The 21,029-nt window shown below is 62.5% G+C and overlaps 1 protein-coding gene across 13 annotated transcripts in view; it reads right to left on the reverse strand.

Moving 5' to 3' along the window:
- Nucleotides 1-21,029, reverse strand: part of KCNT1 (potassium sodium-activated channel subfamily T member 1) — a 96,143-nt gene that overhangs the window by 19,566 nt on the left and 55,548 nt on the right. For 6 of the 13 annotated variants that reach the window (XM_034929463.4, XM_057298602.2, XM_034929472.4 and 3 more), the window contains 14 exons: nucleotides 19,936-19,995; nucleotides 19,629-19,703; nucleotides 19,478-19,561; nucleotides 18,155-18,249; nucleotides 16,800-16,989; nucleotides 11,324-11,488; nucleotides 10,274-10,410; nucleotides 7,961-8,024; nucleotides 7,697-7,805; nucleotides 6,574-6,682; nucleotides 6,181-6,330; nucleotides 5,522-5,760; nucleotides 3,271-3,505; nucleotides 774-879 (listed from right to left, as the gene is read on the reverse strand). In XM_034929463.4, the coding sequence (XP_034785354.2) occupies nucleotides 774-879; nucleotides 3,271-3,505; nucleotides 5,522-5,760; nucleotides 6,181-6,330; nucleotides 6,574-6,682; nucleotides 7,697-7,805; nucleotides 7,961-8,024; nucleotides 10,274-10,410; nucleotides 11,324-11,488; nucleotides 16,800-16,989; nucleotides 18,155-18,249; nucleotides 19,478-19,561; nucleotides 19,629-19,703; nucleotides 19,936-19,995 (1,818 nt within the window). The remainder of the gene's footprint in view (nucleotides 1-773; nucleotides 880-3,270; nucleotides 3,506-5,521; nucleotides 5,761-6,180; nucleotides 6,331-6,573; nucleotides 6,683-7,696; nucleotides 7,806-7,960; nucleotides 8,025-10,273; nucleotides 10,411-11,323; nucleotides 11,489-16,799; nucleotides 16,990-18,154; nucleotides 18,250-19,477; nucleotides 19,562-19,628; nucleotides 19,704-19,935; nucleotides 19,996-21,029) is intronic. The other 7 variants (XM_034929468.4, XM_034929465.4, XM_034929473.3 and 4 more) reach the window with 3 other exon arrangements.

The following is a 21,029-nucleotide window of genomic DNA, read 5'->3' on the forward strand; positions in this document are numbered from 1 at the left end:
AACACATCCCCCACAGAGAAGCTGCTAACTCCAGAAGGAAAACAGTCATTTTCACAGTGGGGAAACCCTACTGACCCCAGCTTGCCACGAGATCCAAGTAAACATCGCCAGTGACCTGACAATTGACCCCCGAGTTTCCAGGGAGGGCTGGCCCCACATGCAGGCAGAGTCCCACCACCAAGAAACATCGCAGACCCACCTGCCACCAGGTCACTGGTCCCTGCTCTGCAAAAATATTAAGGTCAAGAGACCCCAGGGAACATTCCAGATTAAGGGAGAGTAACGAGAAAGGAGTTGCTAAGACGCAGCCGGGACAGGCTCCTGGTGGGGAAAACACTGCTACGCAGGACACTGAAGGCCTTCAGGGCCCTCGGCCCAATCTGAACTTGGACTGTGGATCAGACACCCATGCCGGGCCGGGGTCCCTGTCCTAATGAGCTGTAGTTACGAGATGGTTCTTGATCTTTGGGAACGCATGTAGATGTATTAGGGGAAAGGGGTGTGGTGGCTCCAACCTGTTCTCAAGATGGTTCAGAAAACAGGTGCTTCTAACATAGACACTGCGAGAGGGAGAGCCCAAACAGGACAGGAAGGGACCGTCTGCTGAATCTGGGTGAAGGATCTGCGGCTCTCCCTTGTAGAATTCTTGCAGCTGTGCTAGAAGTTTGCAATGGTATCGAAATGTAAAGTGACCAAAGAGAAACCAGGGCAGGTGTGCACGGCCCAGTGCTGGCGTCTGGGGGTGCAGAGTGCGGCAGAGCCGCCAGCCTTACCTTGTCCAGCCGCAGGCAGCAGAAGGGGGCTTTCACAGGCAGGAGGTGGCACAGGGTTGGGGAGCTGCCGATGTAGGGCGAGTTGGGAGGGTAGCCCTTCACATACCTGGGGCAGGAGACAGGAGCCCTCAGCACAGCTGCACAGAGGTGGCTGGGTCTGCTCTGGGGCCCCCCTCGGGCTGGGGGACTCGAGGGCACCCACTCCACCCACAGCCACGTTGCTCGAGGTCACGCACAGCTGGCCCAAGGTGGCCCGTTCTTCCCTTAACCACCTGTGCATCAGCAAACGTTCCTCCAGCTGAGCCTGTGGTCACCGTGTCATGGGGCCTGCCTAGCCTTGGCACCCAGGACCCAGTGTGTCCTGCAGGGCAGTCAGGGCAGTGCCCAGGGCACCCATGCAGGTGCCGAACCTTAAGGACCTGTGCCTGCCTGACGGGTCAGCAGCGGCTGCAAGGCCAGGGCTGGGGAGGCATGGACTTAGCCCCATCAGGGCCTTGGGGGACTGGAGGAGACTGAGGGGTGGGTAGGGCCCTCACTGCTGCTGCCCTCACCCAGGTGTGGGAGGGGGTGGCGGTGGGGCTCACCCCTCACCTGGTCAGCCCAGGACCCCCCAGTGGTCAGCCCTCGGCATAACACATGGCCCCATACAGGCACACGGAAATGGACACATCCAGACACACACACAACACATGCACACAGAAATGAACACATGCAGGCGTATGCACACGTGCACCATGTGCACGGACACACATACCACACACACAACATGCACAACACACACACACCACACACCCAGACACACAACACATACATAGACACACAACATACACAACACACAACACACAGACACAACATGTACCACACATGGACACACAACACACAGACACACCACACAGACCACACAACACACTACACAGACACACACCACACACAGACACACAACATACGCAACACACACCACACAGACACAACACGTACCACACACGGACACACAACATACACACAGACACACCACAGACACACCACACAACACACAGACACACACCACACACACACGGACACACAACATACGCAACACACACCACACACAGACACAACACGCACCACACATGGACACACAACATACCCAGACACACAACACACAGCACACAGACACACACACCACACACACCACACCACACACACAACAGACACCACACACACCACACACGGACACACACCACACACAACACACAGACACCACATACCACACACAATACCACTCAGACACACATCACACACGGACACATACCACACACACCCAGACACACATCACACAACACACACCACACGTGAAAAACACACGTTGACACACAACACACATCACACATATGGACACACCACACACAACATACACCACACACACACACCGAACACACCCCCCTTGCACACCCACCCCCATGCCCTACTCGGTCTTTCTCCTCCCACCACAGCCTAGACCAGGCTTTGCAGCCACATGCAAAACCCACAGGGCTCTGCCCGCCCGCCATGCCTCCCTGACATCCCCAGCACCCCCGGCTGGTGGAGCAGGCACTCTGGCCTTGGGCTCTTACCCACATACTTTTCCAGCCAGGCTGTTGTCCCCAGCAGGCCACCACCCCGTCCCCAGCAGCACCCAACACACACACACAATGGTTCAGGGCTGTTGCCCAGCAGCTGGGCTGTCATTACAGTGTGTTGACCCCACCCCAGAGGCAAAGGCCAGGACAGAGTGAGGCAGCCCCGCTGAGGATGGGCCTCGGGCCCTGCAGCTGGGGCACTTGTCTGTCCTGGCTGAGGCCAAAAGGCAGAAGCTGCTGAGAACAGAGTGGGGCCTCCTGTCTCATAATTTGAAGCAGGAGGACTTGGCCCCAAACCTAGGCCAGGACAACAGCTCAGGACGGGCTGTGGTTTCCAGGCTGGGACGCTGCCTTGCCGAGGGGTTGCACAGGGAGCCTGCTCAGAGGACACCCACCCCTGGTCAGGCGAGCTGTGCCCCTCTGTGCTCTGTGGTGCTAAGGGGGAGACCTAGGGCACTGGGTGGAGGAGGATGGCCTGGGGTCACTGCCCGGCTCCATCCTGATTCAGAGAGTGGCCGGGCCACTATGGGGCTGGTGAGGTAGGTGGGAACGGGCCCCTCTCTGAGGGTGGCGCTGCCTGGTGCCTGACAGCCCCTGTGCCAGTGAGCTGCCTCGCTCCAATTAGCTCTGCACCCCCAGCCCCAACTGGAAAGGGTGTAGCCCAGCACACCCCATCTCAGTGACCCTCAAAAGTGCTCCCCGGGGACGAGGGTGATGTGGCTCTGATGTCTGTGTTGGGCCCCCTGAAGATTCCATTTGTCAAACAAGGACTTCCACGGAGCTGTCCAGAAGCTGCAATTCAGAGCATGGGGGACCACCAAGGATGCTCCGACACCCATCCCCCGCACTCATGGGCGGCTCCTCCCCACACTGGGAGCCGTCTCCAAGGCAGCACTCACTCTACCACGGAGAGCCCCTCGTCATCCGACGGCGTCACCTCATCCTCCGACTGGTCGCTCAGCAGGTCGCAGGGCAGCAGGGCTGAGCTGTCGGCCAGTTCCAGGACGGGCGCGATGCTGGGCCGCCGGCTGCCCGAGCCGTTCTCCGTGGGCAGTGCCAGCTTGCTGCCCCCGCCCCCCCCGCCGCTCTGCGTAGGCCGGTGCTCTGTGCCCTGCAGGTCCATGGCCACTGTCCCTGGAAGAGAGCCCTGTGCTTGGCCACAGCCCGACTCCCACCCTCCGTGGGCGGCGAGTTCCCAGAGCTCAGGTGAACACAGTCAGCTCTGGAGACCCTGTCACGGCCTGGCTCCTGTGCTCCAGCTGAGGAGCTTCAATCTATGCCTCGGTTTCCCCCTCCATACAACAGGGACAGTGGCCTCTGGGGTGGCGATGATGTTGAGCGAAGACCCAGGGGGCCCCAGTGCCCTATCGGTGCCACCCAGGCCAGCTGCTGTGGCCTCAGCACCAGATGCCTGAGGAGAGGGTTGGCTGATCCTGGGCTCGGGGGTCTCAGCCTTAGGGGCCTGTGCAGCTGGTCAGGCTGCCTGGTGGACGGGGCCAGGTGGGGAGCAGCCGGGTGACTCAGTGCCTGCGGGAGCAGACTCTGCCACTCCTGCACCACCCCAGGCTGCCAGGTGGGGGTTGTGGACCTCTAGGTATGGCCCAGGGCCTCTGTGGATACAGTGAGGGTTGCCCGAGTCACCCTGGTTTCCTGGAAGCCACCTGGGGGCAGAGTGCCTACTGCGCAGGTGAAGGTGGTGGTGTGGCTAGGCAGCAGCAGCCTGCCTCCCCAGTGCCCTGCGGCCAGGCCCGGTCCCCCGAGTGAGCTGCCGTAGATGGCAGCCGGGAACCTGCGGGGTCTGGCAGGCGGTGGGCTCCGCATCGGCACGTCTCCAAACCCCAGGGCCCTCTGGGTCTTGGAGACTGTGCCCCACTGCACTGAACCACCTGGTGCCCCAGCAGCCACCGTGTAACAACCCCCCAGGGTGGGCGTGCTGGCATGCCCCATAGGGTCAGCCTCTGCCTGGGCCACTGTACGGAGGTGGCAACGTGCTGGCCCGGCTGTAGGTCTGTGGCCTGAGTGGCTTCCTGGCCTGGCCCTGCTCCCTAACTGTCCCCCAGGAAGGCCTGGCTGGGGAGGGGGCAACACCACTATGGGTGGTGCCCTCGGGGCCATGGGCCTGCACCTGCTCAGAGGCAGCCTGACCCTGTCTGGCAAGCGGCACCCTGGGAGGATCCCTGAAGGCACGAGAAGAGGCCAAAGCCCTCGGCCGCTGCGACCTCATCCCGCCAACTCCTGGCCCCATTAGACGTCAGGACTCCTGACTGTCTGAGGGACACACGTGAAGCAGACCCTCCGGGCTGATGGGACCACCAGGAGCCTCCGGTTGAGCTGCCAACCGGTCCTGTGGGCAGCCCCACTTGGACAGGCACTTGGACACAGTGAGCAATGCCCACAAAGGTGGCCACAGGAAGGCGGGGACACCTGTTTGACAGATTCAAAAACAGGCCCAGAGAGACTCCACCTGTCCAAGCTTGGAGGCATGGGCCAAGAGGAACTGGGTCTGGGGGCCACACTGGCCTGGTCTCCTGCCCTGCCCGGTCTGGTCTCCCGCCCTGTCCCGCCTGGTCTCCCGCCCTGCCTGGTCTCCCGCCCTGCCTGGTCTCCCGTCCCGCCTGGTCTCCCGTCCCGCCTGGTCTCCCGTCCCACCTGGTCTCCCATCCCATCTGGTCTCCCATCCCGCCTGGTCTCCCATCCCGCCTGGTCTCCCATCCCGCCTGGTCTCCCATCCCACCTGGTCTCCTGTCCCACCTGGTCACCTGCCCCTGTCCCGCCTGGTCTCCTGTCCTGCCTGGTCTCCTGTCCCACCTGGTCACCTGCCCCTGTCCCGCCTGGTCTCCTGCCCCACCTGGTCACCTCCCCCTGTCCTGCCTGGTCTCCCATCCCACCTGGTCTCCCATCCCACCTGGTCACCTGCCGGTGTCCCGCCTGGTCTCCTGTCCCGCCTGGTCTCCTGTCCCACCTGGTCACCTGCCCCTGTCCCACCCGGTCTCCCGTCCCACCTGGTCTCCCGTCCTGCCTGGTCTCCCATCCCGCCTGGTCTCCCATCCCACCTGGTCTCCCGTCCTGCCTGGTCACCTGCCCCTGTCCCGCCTGGTCTCCCGCCAAAGGAGCAGGCCCAGGGAGTCCCGAGTGCCTGTCCCGGCTCACCCATGGAGGCGATGATGCTGTGCACGGGCAGGCGGGCCGGACCCTCGTGCAGCCCCTGCCCCGAGAAGGCCCTCTTCTTCCGCTTTTCCTCCTGCTTGAAGATGAAGGCCGAGTTCTCCTCCTTGGTGATGTTGATGTAGAAGCAGGTGTCGGAGGCAGCCAGGATGTGCCGGGGCCCCGGGTTCAGCAGGATGCTCTTGTTGTCCTCCCGCTTCAGCCCGATGAGGCACACGCCGTACCTGGGCAGAGGCACCGGCAGCTTCAGGCACCGGCAGCTTCAGGCACCGCCGCTCACCCGCCCTGTCCCGCTCCCTGCCTGCCCTTCCTGCAAATCACCAGAGTCCCCACCGGAGCTCCGCGTCTTCCTCCTGGGGGCCATTTGGGGTCAGGGACCTTGGCTGAACCCTCCTGTCCCAGAGGTGTTGGGGACCAGAGAGCTGGGGTCAGCCCACAAGCCTCAGGGAGGAGCCGCGTGGCAGGTTTTTATGTGGACTCGGAGCCCAATCCTGCGGCTGCCCTCGCCGGGCAGGATGACCTGATGCCCTCCCCCGAGCCCTCTGCAGCCCCGCCCCAGGGCCACCCCTGTGCCTGACCGGGCGGGTGGGGAGGGCACGGAGCAGCCCTGGAGCGCCAGCCCTGTGGACGCAGCCCGGCCTTACTTCTTGTGGGCGTGGAAGGCCGCGTAGGTGAAGCTCTTGCCCTCGTACTCGCGGAAGAACTTGCTGTCACCCATGCGGATGTGGTACACCTCGTTGCCGGAGCAGCGCCCGTACATGCGCTGCCACTGCTCCGGAGACTCCTGTCCCTCCCTGTGGGCCGAGGCAGGGCCAGGGGAGCGTCACCCTCGGCCATGGCTGCCCCTCCTCCCCGGCCGGGTCTGCAGGTGCCCCCTCTGCTTCCCCTGGCATGGATCCCCTCCCTGTGCAGGACTTTTGCCCCCCATGTGCCCCTCCTCTGGGAAGCCCATCCCCGCCCCCATGCAGGCCCTGCCTTGTCTTCCTGTGCCGGCCCGGCCATGGAGGTCGGTCCCCCCCGGGGCACGGGGCACTCACTGGCCGCGGGACGTGTGCACCAGCAGGGTGATGAGGGTGGAGGTCGCCGGGCAGATGCAGTTCAGCGCCAGCATGGCGTACTTGCACTCCTCCTCACACACCACGTGGTCTGCGGGCGGTGGGGGAGGCCGGTCCACCTGCCGCCCTGCCGGCTCTCTCCTCCCCCACAGTACCTGCTCACTTCCTGAAGGTGCTGTGCAGATGCACCCTTGCCTGGCACCCCCGTGTCTGCTGTCCGGCTTCAGCATCTCTGCCCCGAGAGTCTGTGGACCTCAACCCCCTACTTGGTCTGAGCCTCGGTGGACCTTCCATCGCTCCTGTGCTTCTCTCCCAGCTCAGCGAGAAGTTCCAGGGCGGGGCAGGCCCTGGCCCCTGTGCCTTGGGAACTCCATGTGGGCCCTGACCCCTGTCCCCTGGGCACCTGGCATGGGGCCTGCCCCCCGTCCCCCGGGCACCCGGCATGGTCCCTGCCCATAGAGGTGCTCATCAGACGGTGCTCCTGCCCCCACCTGACCTCTGACCCTGCCTTCACCGACCCCAGGGTCCCAGCATAAGACTCTTCATCTGAAGAGTTTGGACCCCCTAGGTCCCTTCTCGGATGCGGTGAGGATGGGGGGTCTGCCGTCCCCTCCAGCACCTCCTGGTGTGCTTGTGTGAGGAGCTCCAGGGCCAGCCCCTCCCGCTGCCCCACACAGCTCGCCTAACTGCGTGCACATGCGCCCTGCCCCAGACACACCATCACCCACGTGTGCACACACGCCCTGCCCCAGACGCACCATCACCCAACAGCATGCACACGCGCCCTGCCCCAGATGCACCGACACACACATGTGCACACGTGCCCTGCCCCAGACGCACCGTCACCCACGTGTGCACACGCGCCCTGCCCCAGACGCACCGTCACCCACGTGTGCACATGCGCCCTGCCCCAGACGCACCGACACCCACGTGTGCACACGCATCCTGCCCCAGACGCACCGTCACCCACGTGTGCACACGCGTCCTGCCCCAGACGCACCGTCACACACATGCACACGCCCCCTGCCCCAGATGCACCATCACCCACGTGTGCACACGCGCCCTGCCCCAGATGCACCATCACCCACGTGTGCCCCAGACGCACCAGCAAACTTGACGTGAAACTTGTTTTCGGGTTTGAGGATCTGGACGTAGAGGGGGCAGTTGGGGGCAAAGTCCTTCACGGCCCAGGCGCGCAGGATGGTCTGGTGGTCCTGGCGGGGTGGGTGGTTGGTCAGTGCAGACGGGCTGGCCTCTGTGGGCTGCTGGGCGGCACCGGCAGCCTGGGGCAGGTCTCTTCCCTCAGGGACCCCCGCTCCCCGGCCCCACGGTGCCCCTCCCGCCCGGGCAGGGCCTCAGCCTCACTCACTGCAGCCGTGCGGTCCACCTCGTTCCTGCTGCTGAGGATGAAGCAGGCCTCCCCATTGTCCATCCTGCAATGCACCAGGGCCTGAGCGTGGGTGGAGCAGGGGAGGTGGGCAGTGCAGCCGGGGGTGCGGAGGTGAGGTGGGGAGGACCTCCCCTGGGAGGAGGCTGGTGCAGCAGGTGCACAGAAAGAGACTGAGAGGACGGCTGGATGGAAGGCGGGGAGGGAGGAGGCCCCTACTCTCTGCTGGTCAGGAGTCACAGTGCCCCCTCAGTGGGCATCCCCATACTGCCCCCCCCGCCAACCCACATCACAGTGCCCCCCGCGGGCATCCTTGTGTGCCCTCCACCAGCAGGCATCCCTGTGCACCCCCCTCCCCCGCAGGCATCCTGGGCCTCTCCAGACTCCCTGGCCCATCCCTGGCAGGCTCTGAGCCGGGTCAGGACTCCTGGACACCCTAGGAGACTCCAAGCTCCGACACTCGAGAAGGCACAGGAGCCACACCTGTCCCCCGAGCGTGTGCAGGCTGACAGCGGGTGGGGGCAGGGGTCAGGAGCCACACCTGTCCCCCGAGCGTGTGCAGGCTGACAGCGGGTGGGGGCATGGGGTCAGATGCTATGGATGGTGTGTCCTGGAGACACCAGCTGACAGCTTCTCCTGGCCACGGCCCTGAGTGGGAGCCCATGGTGCTTCCTAGGGCAGTGCCTGCCCTTCCTCCCCCAGGCCCTGTTCTCTGAAGCAACCCCCCAGCTTGTCCCTAAGTTGGCCAGGTAGGAGGGGCATCAGGAGGTTGTGCGAGGGGGCTCTGCTGGCTGGGGCTGCCTGGATTTGTCCATACTCCCAGGCGTCAGGGGCTAGGGGTCCAGGGTTGGCAGGAGCAGGCCCGGTGGAGACCCCACCTAGGTGTGTGCCAGTGACCTGGGCACTGGCTTCCGGGGTACCCATCTTGTATGTTGCCATGAGACATTCACCCAGGGCTGGGTTGGGGTGCAGGAGGGAGGGGGGAGTTTGGGGGCAGAGACCCTGTCCGCTCCCTGGCCTGGCTACTCTGTGGTCTGGGAACCTGGGTGGTCACTTCCAGCGCCTCCTGGGTCTCCTGAAAGCCCAGCTGCAGAAACTACCCAGCACTGCTGAGACGCTAAGAAACTGTCGCCTCTGCCCCAGGGCAGGGAACCCCACCACATCACTGGCACCACTGTCTGCTCCGCAGGGGCCCCAGGCCCTGTACCCACAGCCCTGGGCTCATCCCTGCCTGGCTGGGAATGGCCTACGCCCTTGCCCTCTCCCCACTCCCTGGGCCCAAGCAGGTGCATCGCCTGTGTGTGCTGGGGACGAGATCACAAAAGAGGTGGCGTTCCATAGGCAATGGGTTCCAGCTTGGGGCTCTGGACATGGCAGGGGGAGGGGGAGCGATGAGGAGAGACCCTGGGAGTACCACCCACACTATGCCACTAAGGACACATTCAGGCTCCTGGAATGAAAACGTCACCAGGAGGGTTTTCCAGGGAGTGTCCCAGAAAGTGCACCAACACATTCTGGAAAGTTCCAGGTAATAATATACTCTTGTTACCTTGTCACTCTGTCAATTTGTCTTTAAAAGGAACTCTACCTTCAGCCCCTGTTCTCCCACCTTGACTCACAGCAGCCGACTCTCCCGCCCCTGTTCTATTTTGAGGCTCCCTAGAACTTGACAAAGATTTCCCTAGACTTGGAGCAGGGGAAGGTGGAGCTCGCAAAAGGCTGCCCCTCACCCTGCAAAAGGGAGACGGAGACTTAGCTGGGTTGGGCTTGCCTGGGCTGCTCCACAGTGGGTATGGTGCAGGGACAAGGGCCTGGCTGCAGGGTCCTGCTCATCTGGGCCTGGGACCTGAGCTGGAGAAACTGCAAGAGGCCCCGGACAGTCTACCCCAGACAATCCACCCCAGAGGGTCCACCCCAGACAGTCCACCCTGGATGATCCACCCCGGATGATCCACCCCAGACGGTCCACCCAAGAGGGTCCACCATGGATGGTCCACCCTTGACAGTTCACTCCAGATGATCCACCCTGTATGGTCCACCTAAATGGTCCACCCTGAATGGTCCACCCCAGACAATCCACCCTAAATGGTCCACCCCGGATGATCCACCCTGGACAGTCCACCTAGATGGTCCACCCTGGAGGGTTCATCCCAGATGGTCCACCCTGGGGATAGTCTATAATGCTCTCATGGCTCTCATTGGCCAGGAGAGCGATGGTCAATGCCTCAGCCCTGAGCAGCTGACCTGACTCAGGAAGGTGCCCCCACGCCACCCCCTCCGCCCACCAGCACTCACTTGGCTCGCATGAGGTCCTGGTCTTTGAGTGCAGAGCCCTGGAGGTAGATGACCCGCTGGGACCACAGAGGGATCTGCAGGACTCTGCGCACCTGGACATCCATCTCCGTGGGGCACAGGATGACCACGTAATAGTCCTGCCGGCCAGGCGGAGGGTCAGACACTCTGAGCCAGCCCCTGCCCCGACCGGGCGGCCCTGCCTTCAGGACTGTGTTTGTGCCCACCACCTCTGGGCCCTAGAGCTCACTGTGATCTTGCATCTGGTGGGAGGGAAAAGAGGGGCCCCCGCAGGGCCCCTCCACCTGACTGTGGGCTGCCACCCTCACTGAAGGGGTAAACTGAGGCTGAGAGGACTCAGGGACTTGCCAGGCAGTCCTGGGGAGAGGATGGCATCTCTGGGCGCTGGGAGGGAGGCGTCTGCCCTCACTGAAGGGGTAAACCGAGGCTGAGAGGACTCAGGGACTTGCCAGGCAGTCCTGGGGAGAGGATGGCGTCTCTGGGCGCTGGGAGGGAGGCGTCTGCCCTCACTGAAGGGGTAAACCGAGGCTGAGAGGACTCAGGGACTTGCCAGGCAGTCCTGGGGAGAGGATGGCGTCTCTGGGCGCCGGGAGGGAGGCGTCTGCCCTCACTGAAGGGGTAAACCGAGGCTGAGAGGACTCAGGGACTTGCCAAGCAGTCCTGGGGAGAGGATGGCGTCTCTGGGCGCCGGGAGGGAGGCGTCTGCCCTCACTGAAGGGGTAAACCGAGGCTGAGAGGACTCAGGGACTTGCCAGGCAGTCCTGGGGAGAGGATGGCGTCTCTGGGTGCCGGGAGGGAGGCGTCTGCCCTCACTGAAGGGGTAAACCAAGGCTGAGAGGACTCAGGGACTTGCCAGGCAGTCCTGGGGAGAGGATGGCGTCTCTGGGTGCCGGGAGGGAGGCGTCTGCCCTCACTGAAGGGGTAAACCAAGGCTGAGAGGACTCAGGGACTTGCCAGGCAGTCCTGGGGAGAGGATGGCGTCTCTGGGCGCTGGGAGGGAGGCGTCTGCTGGGCCACGGTCAGGGGCCTCACCTGGAGCCGGGGGTGGGCGTAGAACTCATTGAGGAAGTCCATGAGAAGGTCGATCTTGAGGGAGCTGACACACAGGACCACGTGCTTCTCCGTCTGCGCACGGTGGCGGCTGTAGTTGCCCCCTGACTTCTGCCGCTCCATCCAGAGGTAGACGAGCTCCTCGAACTGCAGGTGAGAAACAGGTAAGCACCAGCGACCAGGCCCGGGGAGCGAGGGCTCCCGGCGAAGAACCTGGGCCCTGACACACGACTGTCTGTTGGGGGCCTGGGGCAGGGCCGGCCGGGGGGTGACACCTACATTAGGGGGGGCCTTTCCCACATGGAAACTGTAGATGCTGATAGCCTCAGATGACACAGAGCAGGACGCAGGCCCAGCTGGCAGGATGTGTGGGGACCAAGGGAGGAGGGGCGGCTGGAGACTGTGGAGTAAACCGAGGGTGGGGAGGCTCAGCCCGTGGGATTGGGGATCACTCTCTTGATGGTAAGGGTGGCCAAATCAGGCCTCAGACCCTGGTCTTCCAGGCACTCGCAGGCCTCACTGTCAGGAGCCTATGTCTGGGGGGCAGGTGGTTTGAGGCTGCTGGTCTGAGGATGCCGCCTGCCCTGGCTCATGCTCCCCAGATGCAAGCTCTGGGTGTTGAGACTCAAAGGGGACAGAGCCAAAACAGAGGCCACCGGGGCCTCCCAGCACCGGCCCCACTGGCCTCTAGGTGAAAGTCTTTGGCTTTTTTTTTCTTTTTTTTGAGACGGAGTCTCACTCTGTCACCCAGGCTGGAGTGCAGTGGTGCAATCACAGCTCACTGCAGCCTTGACTTCCCGGGCTCAAGCCATCCTCCTGCCTCAACCTCCTGAGTAGCTGGGATTATAGGTGCGTCACCACCATGCCCAGCTAGTTTTATTTCTATTTTTTGTAGAGATGGGGTCTCACTACATTGCCCAGGCTGGTCTTGAACTCCTGGGCTCAAGCGATCCTCCTGCCTTGTCGTCCTGAAGTGCTGGGATTACAGGCTGAGTCATGGTGCCCGGCTTGTTGAACACGTGTTAAATGAACAATGGCAGGAGCTCCCACGGACTGTGGGCCGCGCGGCTGATGTGCTATCGTCTGGTCTAAATGGGACCGTCTCGTTGCACTTATCCAGCGCCTGCTTTGTTCCGGTGACGAGGCTCCACTGCCTTGCCACACAAAACAGTTTCCACAGCTGGGAGGTGCTCAAGACTCCAGGGCGACCGGAACAGAGGCTTCCCCGCGGATGGTGCTGGCGGGGGCTCTGCTGTCAGACACCCCAGGGCTCACGTCCCCCACTCTGAGCCTCAGCTTCCTCACCTGCAAGATGGCTGCATGGCACGGCAACCCTCCAGGGCTGCCGTGAGGATGAAGGAGCTAATGACGGCAGCTCCGTAGTGACCCTAAAAGTCCTATCTGCCCAGAACCTCGCCATGTGATCTGATTTGGAAATAGGTCTCTGCAGATGTAATGATTTAAGATAAGGTCACCCTGGGTTGGAGTGGGCCCTAAATCCAGTGAGAGGTACAGAGAAGAGGCCAAGTGCACACGGGGCAGAGGCTGAGGTTTCTACAGCCACTGCAGAAGAAGCCCCAGGGATTGCGGCTCCACCAGAAGCTGGAGAGAGGCATGGGACAATCTTCCCCAAAGCGGCCTGATAGGGTCAGCCCTGCCAACCCCTCCACTTCCGATTCTGTCCTCCAGGGCTGGCGGAGGATACGTATCTGCTGTTTAAGCTGCCTGTCTGTCTTGCTGATCGAAGAGCCTGGAGGATACTTCCAGGAGACCCAGCCGGCGCTGCTGTGTTCCAGAAGGACGCTCGTGAGCGAGGGCCTCGGGGTCATCACTCTGCTTCAAGGGCTTTTACTGGTGCATTCAGCCCAGTGGAGACCAAGGGCAAGGGCACTGCAGCCCGCCCTTACCATCACCAGTGAGAGGCTCAGTCTTTCCAGTCATTCGGAGGAGGCAGGGAGCGGCTTAGACGGTGGGGTCAGTGGCATCACTGTCCCAATCATCCCCAGCCCTGCCAGGGACAGCACAGGCCCACCTGGGTCAGGTTTGAGCACCAGGCCCAGCAGGGCTGATGGGAGGGAGGGTGCGCCAGCCCCCCAGGCCCTGCCCCCGCCTTCCTCCCTGCCACGCTCAGAGCTCGTCCCACTCAGGGCCTGCTCTGCCTGCCCCACACGGGAGAAAGGAGACAAGGCGGGCAGGCAGTGGCTGATCTGAGGGACCCCACTGTGGACACGGAGCTCGAGCTACAGTGACACCTCTGCGTGCAGGCTGCTGAGCTGTCGGTCACTTGTCACCATGGCCATACCCATCGATGCAATCAGTTCTCGTGACGATGGCGCATTTGTTCCGTGAATTTCCCTGAAGAGCAGTGCAGGTGTGATGCCTGCAGGACCTGGTGCACCTGGAGTCACCTTGTCTTGTTTGTTTTAAGATGGCGTTGAGATGGCATCTCGCTCTGTCACCCAGGCTGGAGTGCAGTGGTGTGATCTTGGCTCACTGTAACCTCTGCCTCCTGGGCTTAAGTGATCCTCCCACCTCAGCCTCCCAAGGAGCTGGGACTACAGCTGTGTGCCATCATGCCTGGCTAATTTTTCCTATTTTTTGGTAGAGACGGGGTTTTGCCATGTTTCCCAGGCTGGTCTTGAACGCCGGATCTCAAGTGATCTACCCACCTCGGCCCTCCAAAGTGCTGGGATTACAGGCAGGACCCATTGTGCCTGGCCCTTTTCATTTTTCTTTGAAACAGGGTCTCACTCTCTGTTGCATAGGCTAGAGTGCGATGGCCAGATCACAGCTCACCACAGCCTCGACCTCAGGGCTCAGGCGATTCTCCTGCCTCAGCCTCCCAAGTAGCTGGGACTACAGGTGCATGCCGCCACACCCAGCTAATTTTCATACTTTTTGGTAGAGATGGGAGTCTCTCTACGTTGCTGAAGCTGATCTCAAATTCCTGGGCTCAAGCAATCCTCCCGCCTTGGCCTTTCAAAGTACTGGGGTTACAGGCATGAGCCCTGCGCCTGGCCTTGTCTTACTTCTTAATAGAGATAAGGGGAGGTGGGGGCTCCCCTGGTGCTTCAGGAGCAGAATGGGAAGGCAGCCCCGGCCCGGAGGCTGTGGACGCAGCAGAGGGACATGGAACAGGCGTGCTGCACATCCCGATTTGGCCCTTTTACCCGTGGGTGCCACAGTCTCGTGAGAAGCACGGGAGAGAGTGCTTCGCTCCTGCTTTATTTGAAAGCGACCCTGGGGGTGGCTGGGGCTGGGGCTCCTCTTCGCTCTGGGGTGTGTGGGGTGGGGAGAGGAGCCGGACGCAGCCTGAAGGTGGAGCTGCATGTGGCTGGGCCGTGGGCCCACAGGGGAAAGGGGGACGCATTGGCCCTGCTGACCCTTCCTCTGACCTCGGCTGGGCCAGGGGCCTCTCGGATGCGTCTCTGGAAGGGCTTGCGGGGAATTCAGAGACTGGATGGGTCAACGCCTCTGCAGAGCATCTGGGTGCAGCGGCCTCAGCAGGTGCCGGCCACGTGGTGAAGTGTGGGCCAGGGCGGACCAGGGACGGAGGCTGGGGGCCCGTAGCAGGGTCAAGGATGGCCCTGAAAGCAGGTCCCCCTGCACCTCAGGATGAGTCCCCATTTGCAAAAGGGTCTCTGCAGAAGTAATTAAGGTAAAGAATTTGAGGTGAGATTTACGGATTGGGGCAGGAGGGCCGAGGAGGGAGGCAGTGTCACTGCACGGAGTGCACCTCACACTGTGCTCCTGGCCTCGCTCCCACCCTCGCTCCCGCCCTTGCCCGGTTATGAAATGCGCAGAGAAAGGAGCAGAATGCAGGGTGTGGGGGAGCAGGCGTCAGAGGGGAGAACCCAGCTCCACCCCACCCCACATGGCAGTTCCTGGTGGGTGAAACCCTGCAGGTGAGAGGCGAGCTTTACACTTTTAGAAGAAAATAGGAAGCCAGGTTTATGATCGAGGGAGGGAATGATCTTTTCAGTAAAGACAGGAAAACAGAAACCATAAGGGAAAGACTGGTGAATCAAAGCCAAGCCGCCTGTAATCCCAGCTATTTCTGGGGCTGAGGCGGGAGGATCGCTTGAGCCCAGGAGTTCGAGGCCAGCCTGGGCAACAAAATGAGAGTGAGACCCTATCTCTAATTTAAAAAAAAAAAATCAAGACCATCCGTGAATGGACGATTCTGTAAGCAAAGTGAGAGGGGCGGTCACAGAGCAGGAAGTAACGGGAAAGCCACACACAACTGGCTTCTTCTAGAACACAGAGACTTGCTCATCAGCGAGAACCAGGGGTAAGACCAAAGAAGAGCGGGCAGCTCACAGGAGCGGGACTCGTGGCACTGGACGGTGGAGTGGCCGACAACCAGGTGGAAAGACGCGCACGGACCCATCTGAACTCAGGAGAACGGAAGCCACAGATGTGGAGAACATGGCCCACGCTGGGGGCCGTACAGCTGGTGCCACAGCTTTGGCTTGGATATAGTGAGGAGAAGAGCCAGGCCTGGCCTGGGCCCATACCTGTGCCACGCCCACTGCTGTTTAGCGGGAGGGAGCTGGGGCTGAGCCTGGGGTCGGCAGAGGCTCCCTAGGAGCACTGCCCTGTCTCCCCGGCATCCTGCAGCCACCTGGGGGTCTGTCTCCCAGAAGGCCCTGGCCACCTCCTCAGGCTCTTCCTCCTACCCAGCCTCCTGGAAAATGTTCCACCACCCACAGGGGTCCCCTCCCTCTCCCATCTCCCCAATAGCAGGGTCCCTCCAGGGTGGGCTGGGGTGCCTGGAGGAGGTGTCAGAGGCAGTCCAGGCCCAAGCACTTCACACCCTGAGGCAGCTGCCCTCTCCAGGCCTCCACCTTTCCCACTGAGGTCTTGCCCCGCCCCCTCCTCTGCTCAGTGGGCAGTGGGCCACAGCAGTGGTGACGGGGAAGCCACTGGGGTGGCCGGGGGGGTGTGCCCCTGTGGGCCTGGCAGCTGCTGCTGCACCTGGCTGTGGATGGGAAATGGGCCGGCTGTCCACCTTGACCCTTCCCTGCACTCTGCCTGGGCCTGGGAGGGGCAGGTCACCCTGGCACTGGAGATCCACCATCTCCCCAGAAGGAAGAGGCCAGCTCATGGGACTCCATCATTACCCACCATGCTGAGCTCATGGGACTCCATCATTCCCCACCATGCTGAGCTCATGGGACTCCATCATTACCCACCATGCTGAGCTCATAGGACTCCATCATTACCCACAATGCTGAGCTCATGGGACTCCATCATTACCCACCATGCTGAGCACCACCGGACCCGCCGTAGACCCTCAGTGGGGGCGTGCAACGGAGCAGGCGCCACCCGCCTGGCCTCACTGTCCCCTCCTGGGAGCGGCCCCCGCACTGTGCCACAGTCTGTGGCACCCTCCCTCTACTGGCGCCCGCCTGTCCCTTTGCTGGTGCCACCCAGGGCTGGTGCCCAGAGGACCCACCTGCAGTGGGAGCACCACGAGGGCCACGCAGATCATGATGACCACCAGCAGCTGCGATGGCCAGATCTTGGGCGTGACGTCACCGTAGCCCACGGTGGAGAAGGTGACGATGCAGAAGTAGAAGGAGGTCAGGAGGGACAGGTTTTCGCCTGCCCGCTCCAGGTGCTGGATGCCGCAGGTCCTGCAACCCCTGGCAGTGAGGGGCGGCCTGGGGCCCAGGAGCCGGGGGGCCGTGGCCCCTCAGAGATCCTGCCTGCCCACGGGACCCTCACTGCCCAGGAGACTGAGCTGTGCATCACCAGGCGAGCCCCGCCCTCCTGACAGCTGGGTGGCATCAGGCCCTCAGCCCTGCCCATCTGTCCCCAGGCTCTGCCGGAGCCACCTCCTGCCTGACGCTGGCTGACGATGCAGCTTGGCCACAGCATGGCGGCCTCTGTTCACGGCGAATTCCCTGGAGCCTCCCTGCCTGCCGGGTGGCTCTCTCCTAGGTCCCTGGAAAATTCTCTGGGAGCAGGGGATGCAGGGCTGTGTCATCAGTGTGGGCTTGGGTGACACAGGGGTGGGCCTGGGGTCTGGCCCTCTACCCCCATCTCAGAGCCTTGCCCCTTTACCCACCACACTCAGGCCTCTGCCCGGCACAGCCAGACAAGCGCCCAGGCCTGAGGCTGGGAGGTCTAATGGGCAGGGCTGGGGTTGCCACCAGGTCCCAGATGCTATCCTCATGGATGCCCCAATCTGCCCACTCAGCTCTGTGTCTGTCAGTCTGTCATGAGGGGCAGTGGGGGAAGGGAGGCGGGAAACGCAGGGCACTCTCCCTCCCCCAGGGCACAGTGCTTGCCTGACATCCCTGCCTGGGGACGGGAAGTGGTGACCAGGCCTCGCCGGGACCCAAGGCAGAGCAGCAACATGGAGCCCTCCATGGGGACACAGGCAGGTGGGCACAGTGGGCATGCTTGGGTGGGCTGGAGGCCCTCGCAGCTCTGGGCACCCCCACCTTTACCCTGGCTGCCTCCAGACCCTGCTTTCAGCTGGGCCTCAGCCAAGAGACCCCACCTGGCCTAGGGGCCAGTCCCCTTCTCTACGTCCATGGCATAGACCAGGAAGCCAGATCTGGGTATCTCTGTCCTTGGAGGAGTCGGGCTGCAGGGCTGCTCGTGTACTGGGGACGTGGGCTTGGAGCTGCCTCCTGACCTCAGTCCCAGCTTGGTGGCCCGACACCCACAGCCCAGGCACTGTGGCCTTTTCTGTCCCCTGATAGCTTGGACATAGGCATCTGTATCCCCTCGCCCGGCCCTGCTTGCCTCTCGGGCCCTCCCCAACGTCCTGGGGTGCTCACACTGACGGCCGGCACTCACCCCGTGAAAACGAGGCACAGCAGGGTGCAGAAGAGGATGAGGACCTGGTTGAACATGGCTGACTGTGTCCGCAGGATGGCACGGTGGAAGTCATTCTGTGGAAGGAGTGGTGGCTGTCAGCGGGCAGGGACTGTGGACCCCGCCAGGAGCCAATGCATAGAGACTAGAAGGACAGTGGAAAGCAGACGGCCCGGCCACACCTGCGTCTCGGCTGAGGCCCACGGGGCAGCCTGCACCTGGCCACACCTGCGTCTCGGCTGAGGCCCATGGGGCAGCCTGTACCTGGCCACACCTGCGTCTCGGCTGAGGCCCACGGGGCAGCCTGTACCTGGCCACACCTGTGTCTCGGCTGAGACCCACGGGGCAGCCCACAGCCACACCTGTGTCTCGGCTGAGGCCCAAGGGGCAGCACACGCCTGGCCACACCTGCGTCTCTGCTGAGGCCCATGGGGCAGCCTGCACCGGGTAGGGCACCCCCTCTGCTGTCCTCTCTCAGGACGGGTCCCCATCTTGCCTACATCCCCGGGGATGAGGCTTAAGTCTCAGGTCAGAGGGCTGGTTAGTGTGCAAGGCTTGGATCCAGCATGGTAACGCTGATTTACCACTGGGGCAGGAATGGGGGCTGTGAGTCAAGGGGTCTGGCTTGGAGAGGGTGGGCGCCTAGGGAACTGACTGCTGCCATTCACATGACAGGGACCATGTTGAGACACTCAGAGCAGGGCCTGCCTGTGGCCCCGTGGCCCAGGTTTCCTGAGATGCTCAGCACAGGGCCTGCCTGTGGCCCCGTGGCCCAGGTTTCCTGAGATGCTCAGCACAGGGCCTGCCTGTGGCCCCGTGGCCCAGGTTTCCTGAGATGCTCAGCACAGGGCCTGCCTGTGGCCCCGTGGCCCAGGTTTCCTGAGATGCTCAGCACAGGGCCTGCCTGTGGCCCCGTGGCCCAGGTTTCCTGAGATGCTCAGCACAGGGCCTGCCTGTGGCCCCGTGGCCCCAGTTTGCGTGTGGCCTGGTGTTTGTGGCCCTGGTCCTCGTGGCCTGGGTTTGTTACACCCTTCACTTTGTCCCTCCTCCTCCTGCCAGCCATTTCATTTCCAGGCTTAGGAAAAGCTCTGGGATTGAGTTTCTTCCTGGAAAGAGGGCATTCGGGGCTTGGCTTGGATGTTTTCCAGGAGCAGAGACGGAGTTTCTGCTGCCCTGGCTTCCCGGTCCTCTACAGGTCACGCCAGGGCCGGGGCGTGGCAGGCTACGTCGCACAGTGTCTTCCAGGGCCGGTGAGGCTGAGGGTGGCCCCCCCAAGTCCCAGCTGCACCGCCCGCCCTGGCTTACAATCATGTTTTCCAGTGCGTGCTTGGCCAGCCAGCAGTTCAGAAAGACGGGGATGAACAGGTTCCGCAGCGGCGGCCAGAAGATCTGTGAAGGGGACAGGTCAGGGCTGGGGCTCCAGGGCCCGCACTCCTGGCAGCTGGGGCTCACCCACCGTGATGATGAAGGGCAGAGTGTTGATCATCTCCAGGACGAAGGACACGCGGAAGATCTGCTCCCAGATGTTGCCCTGGGGCCAAACGGGGGGTATCAGCGGGGGCGATGGAGGGTGGGGGTGGGGCCCAGCAGGGGAGGGGCAGGGTGGGGAAGAGGGCGAGGAGCACACCCTGGAGGTCAGTGGATGAGGCTGGGAAGTGTGGGGAAATAGGAGAGGGTGGGGAGATGGGAGAGGGTGGGGGAGGTGGGGGAGGCTGGGGAGGGTGGGGACCCCCTGTGAGGTGCCATCCCGGGCAGGCACTCACTTTGTAGCTGAGGTAGATGAGAAGCATCGTCTCCAGGAAGCTTATTATGGCCACGATGACCTGGGAGTCAGGAAAGGGAAGGAGCTCTGGAGCAGGCCGGGGCTGGGGCTGGGGCCTGACCCCACAGGCCTCGCGGGCAGGTACCACACAAAGCCAAGTGTGTGTCTGCGGTCTGCCTTGACCCTCACTCCCATGTCAGGACAGTCTTAGCCACCAAGGCCTTTGGCTGACCCCCGCCAGGGCCGAGGGCAGATGGAGTCTTGAAACCATGGTCCTCCTGGGCCGCCCACGCTAGGCCCAGGGTGGGATGGAGGGTGCAGTGGGTGAGGCAGGACGCTCAGGAAGACACCAGAGAGCGGCTATCCCGCTGCCCTGGTGGGGAGGGAACGGAGATGGAGGCTCAGTGGACCTGGTTTTCCCCCACGGAACCCCTCTCAGCACAGGCATCTACTGACCCCTCTGGAACATGATAGGGGTGGGTGTGAGAGACCCTCTCTGGTCTCAGATGGAGACATGGGACCCAGTCATGAACTAGGTCACCCACCCAGGAGCCAGCCAGGGACCTGGCCTGTGCACTCTCCACCCCAGGAAAACAGCAAGGACACAGATAGGTCAGTGGAGGGAGAGATTCAGGTGGTGAAGCAGACAGAGGGGGTCAGGAAGTCCTCAGGGATCCCTGGGAAAATTGTGTGGAGAGCAGTGGAGCCTGGGTCGGTCCTCAGCACTCACTGAACCTGGGACCCCTGCTTACTGAGCCTGGGTGTGTCTTCAGCATTCACTGAGCCTGGGTTCCCTACTTACTGAGCCTGTCTGTCTTCAGCATTCACTAAAGTCTGGTTTCCCTGCTTACTGAGCCTGGGTCTGTCCTCAGTGCTCACTGAGCCTGGGTCCCCTGTTTACTGATCCTGGGTTTGTCCTCAGCATTTACTGACCCTGGGTCAGTAAATGCTGGGTTTGTCCTCAGTGCCCACTGAGCCTGAGTCACCTGTTTACTGAGCCTGGCTTTGTCCTTGGCATTCACTGAGCCTGGGTCCCATGCTTACTGAGCCTGGGACTGTCCTCAGTGCTCACTGAGCCTGGGTTTGTCCTCAGCA

The sequence above is a fragment of the Pan paniscus genome, chromosome 11, assembly GCF_029289425.2.
Source record: "Pan paniscus chromosome 11, NHGRI_mPanPan1-v2.0_pri, whole genome shotgun sequence".
Lineage (NCBI taxonomy): Eukaryota > Metazoa > Chordata > Mammalia > Primates > Hominidae > Pan > Pan paniscus.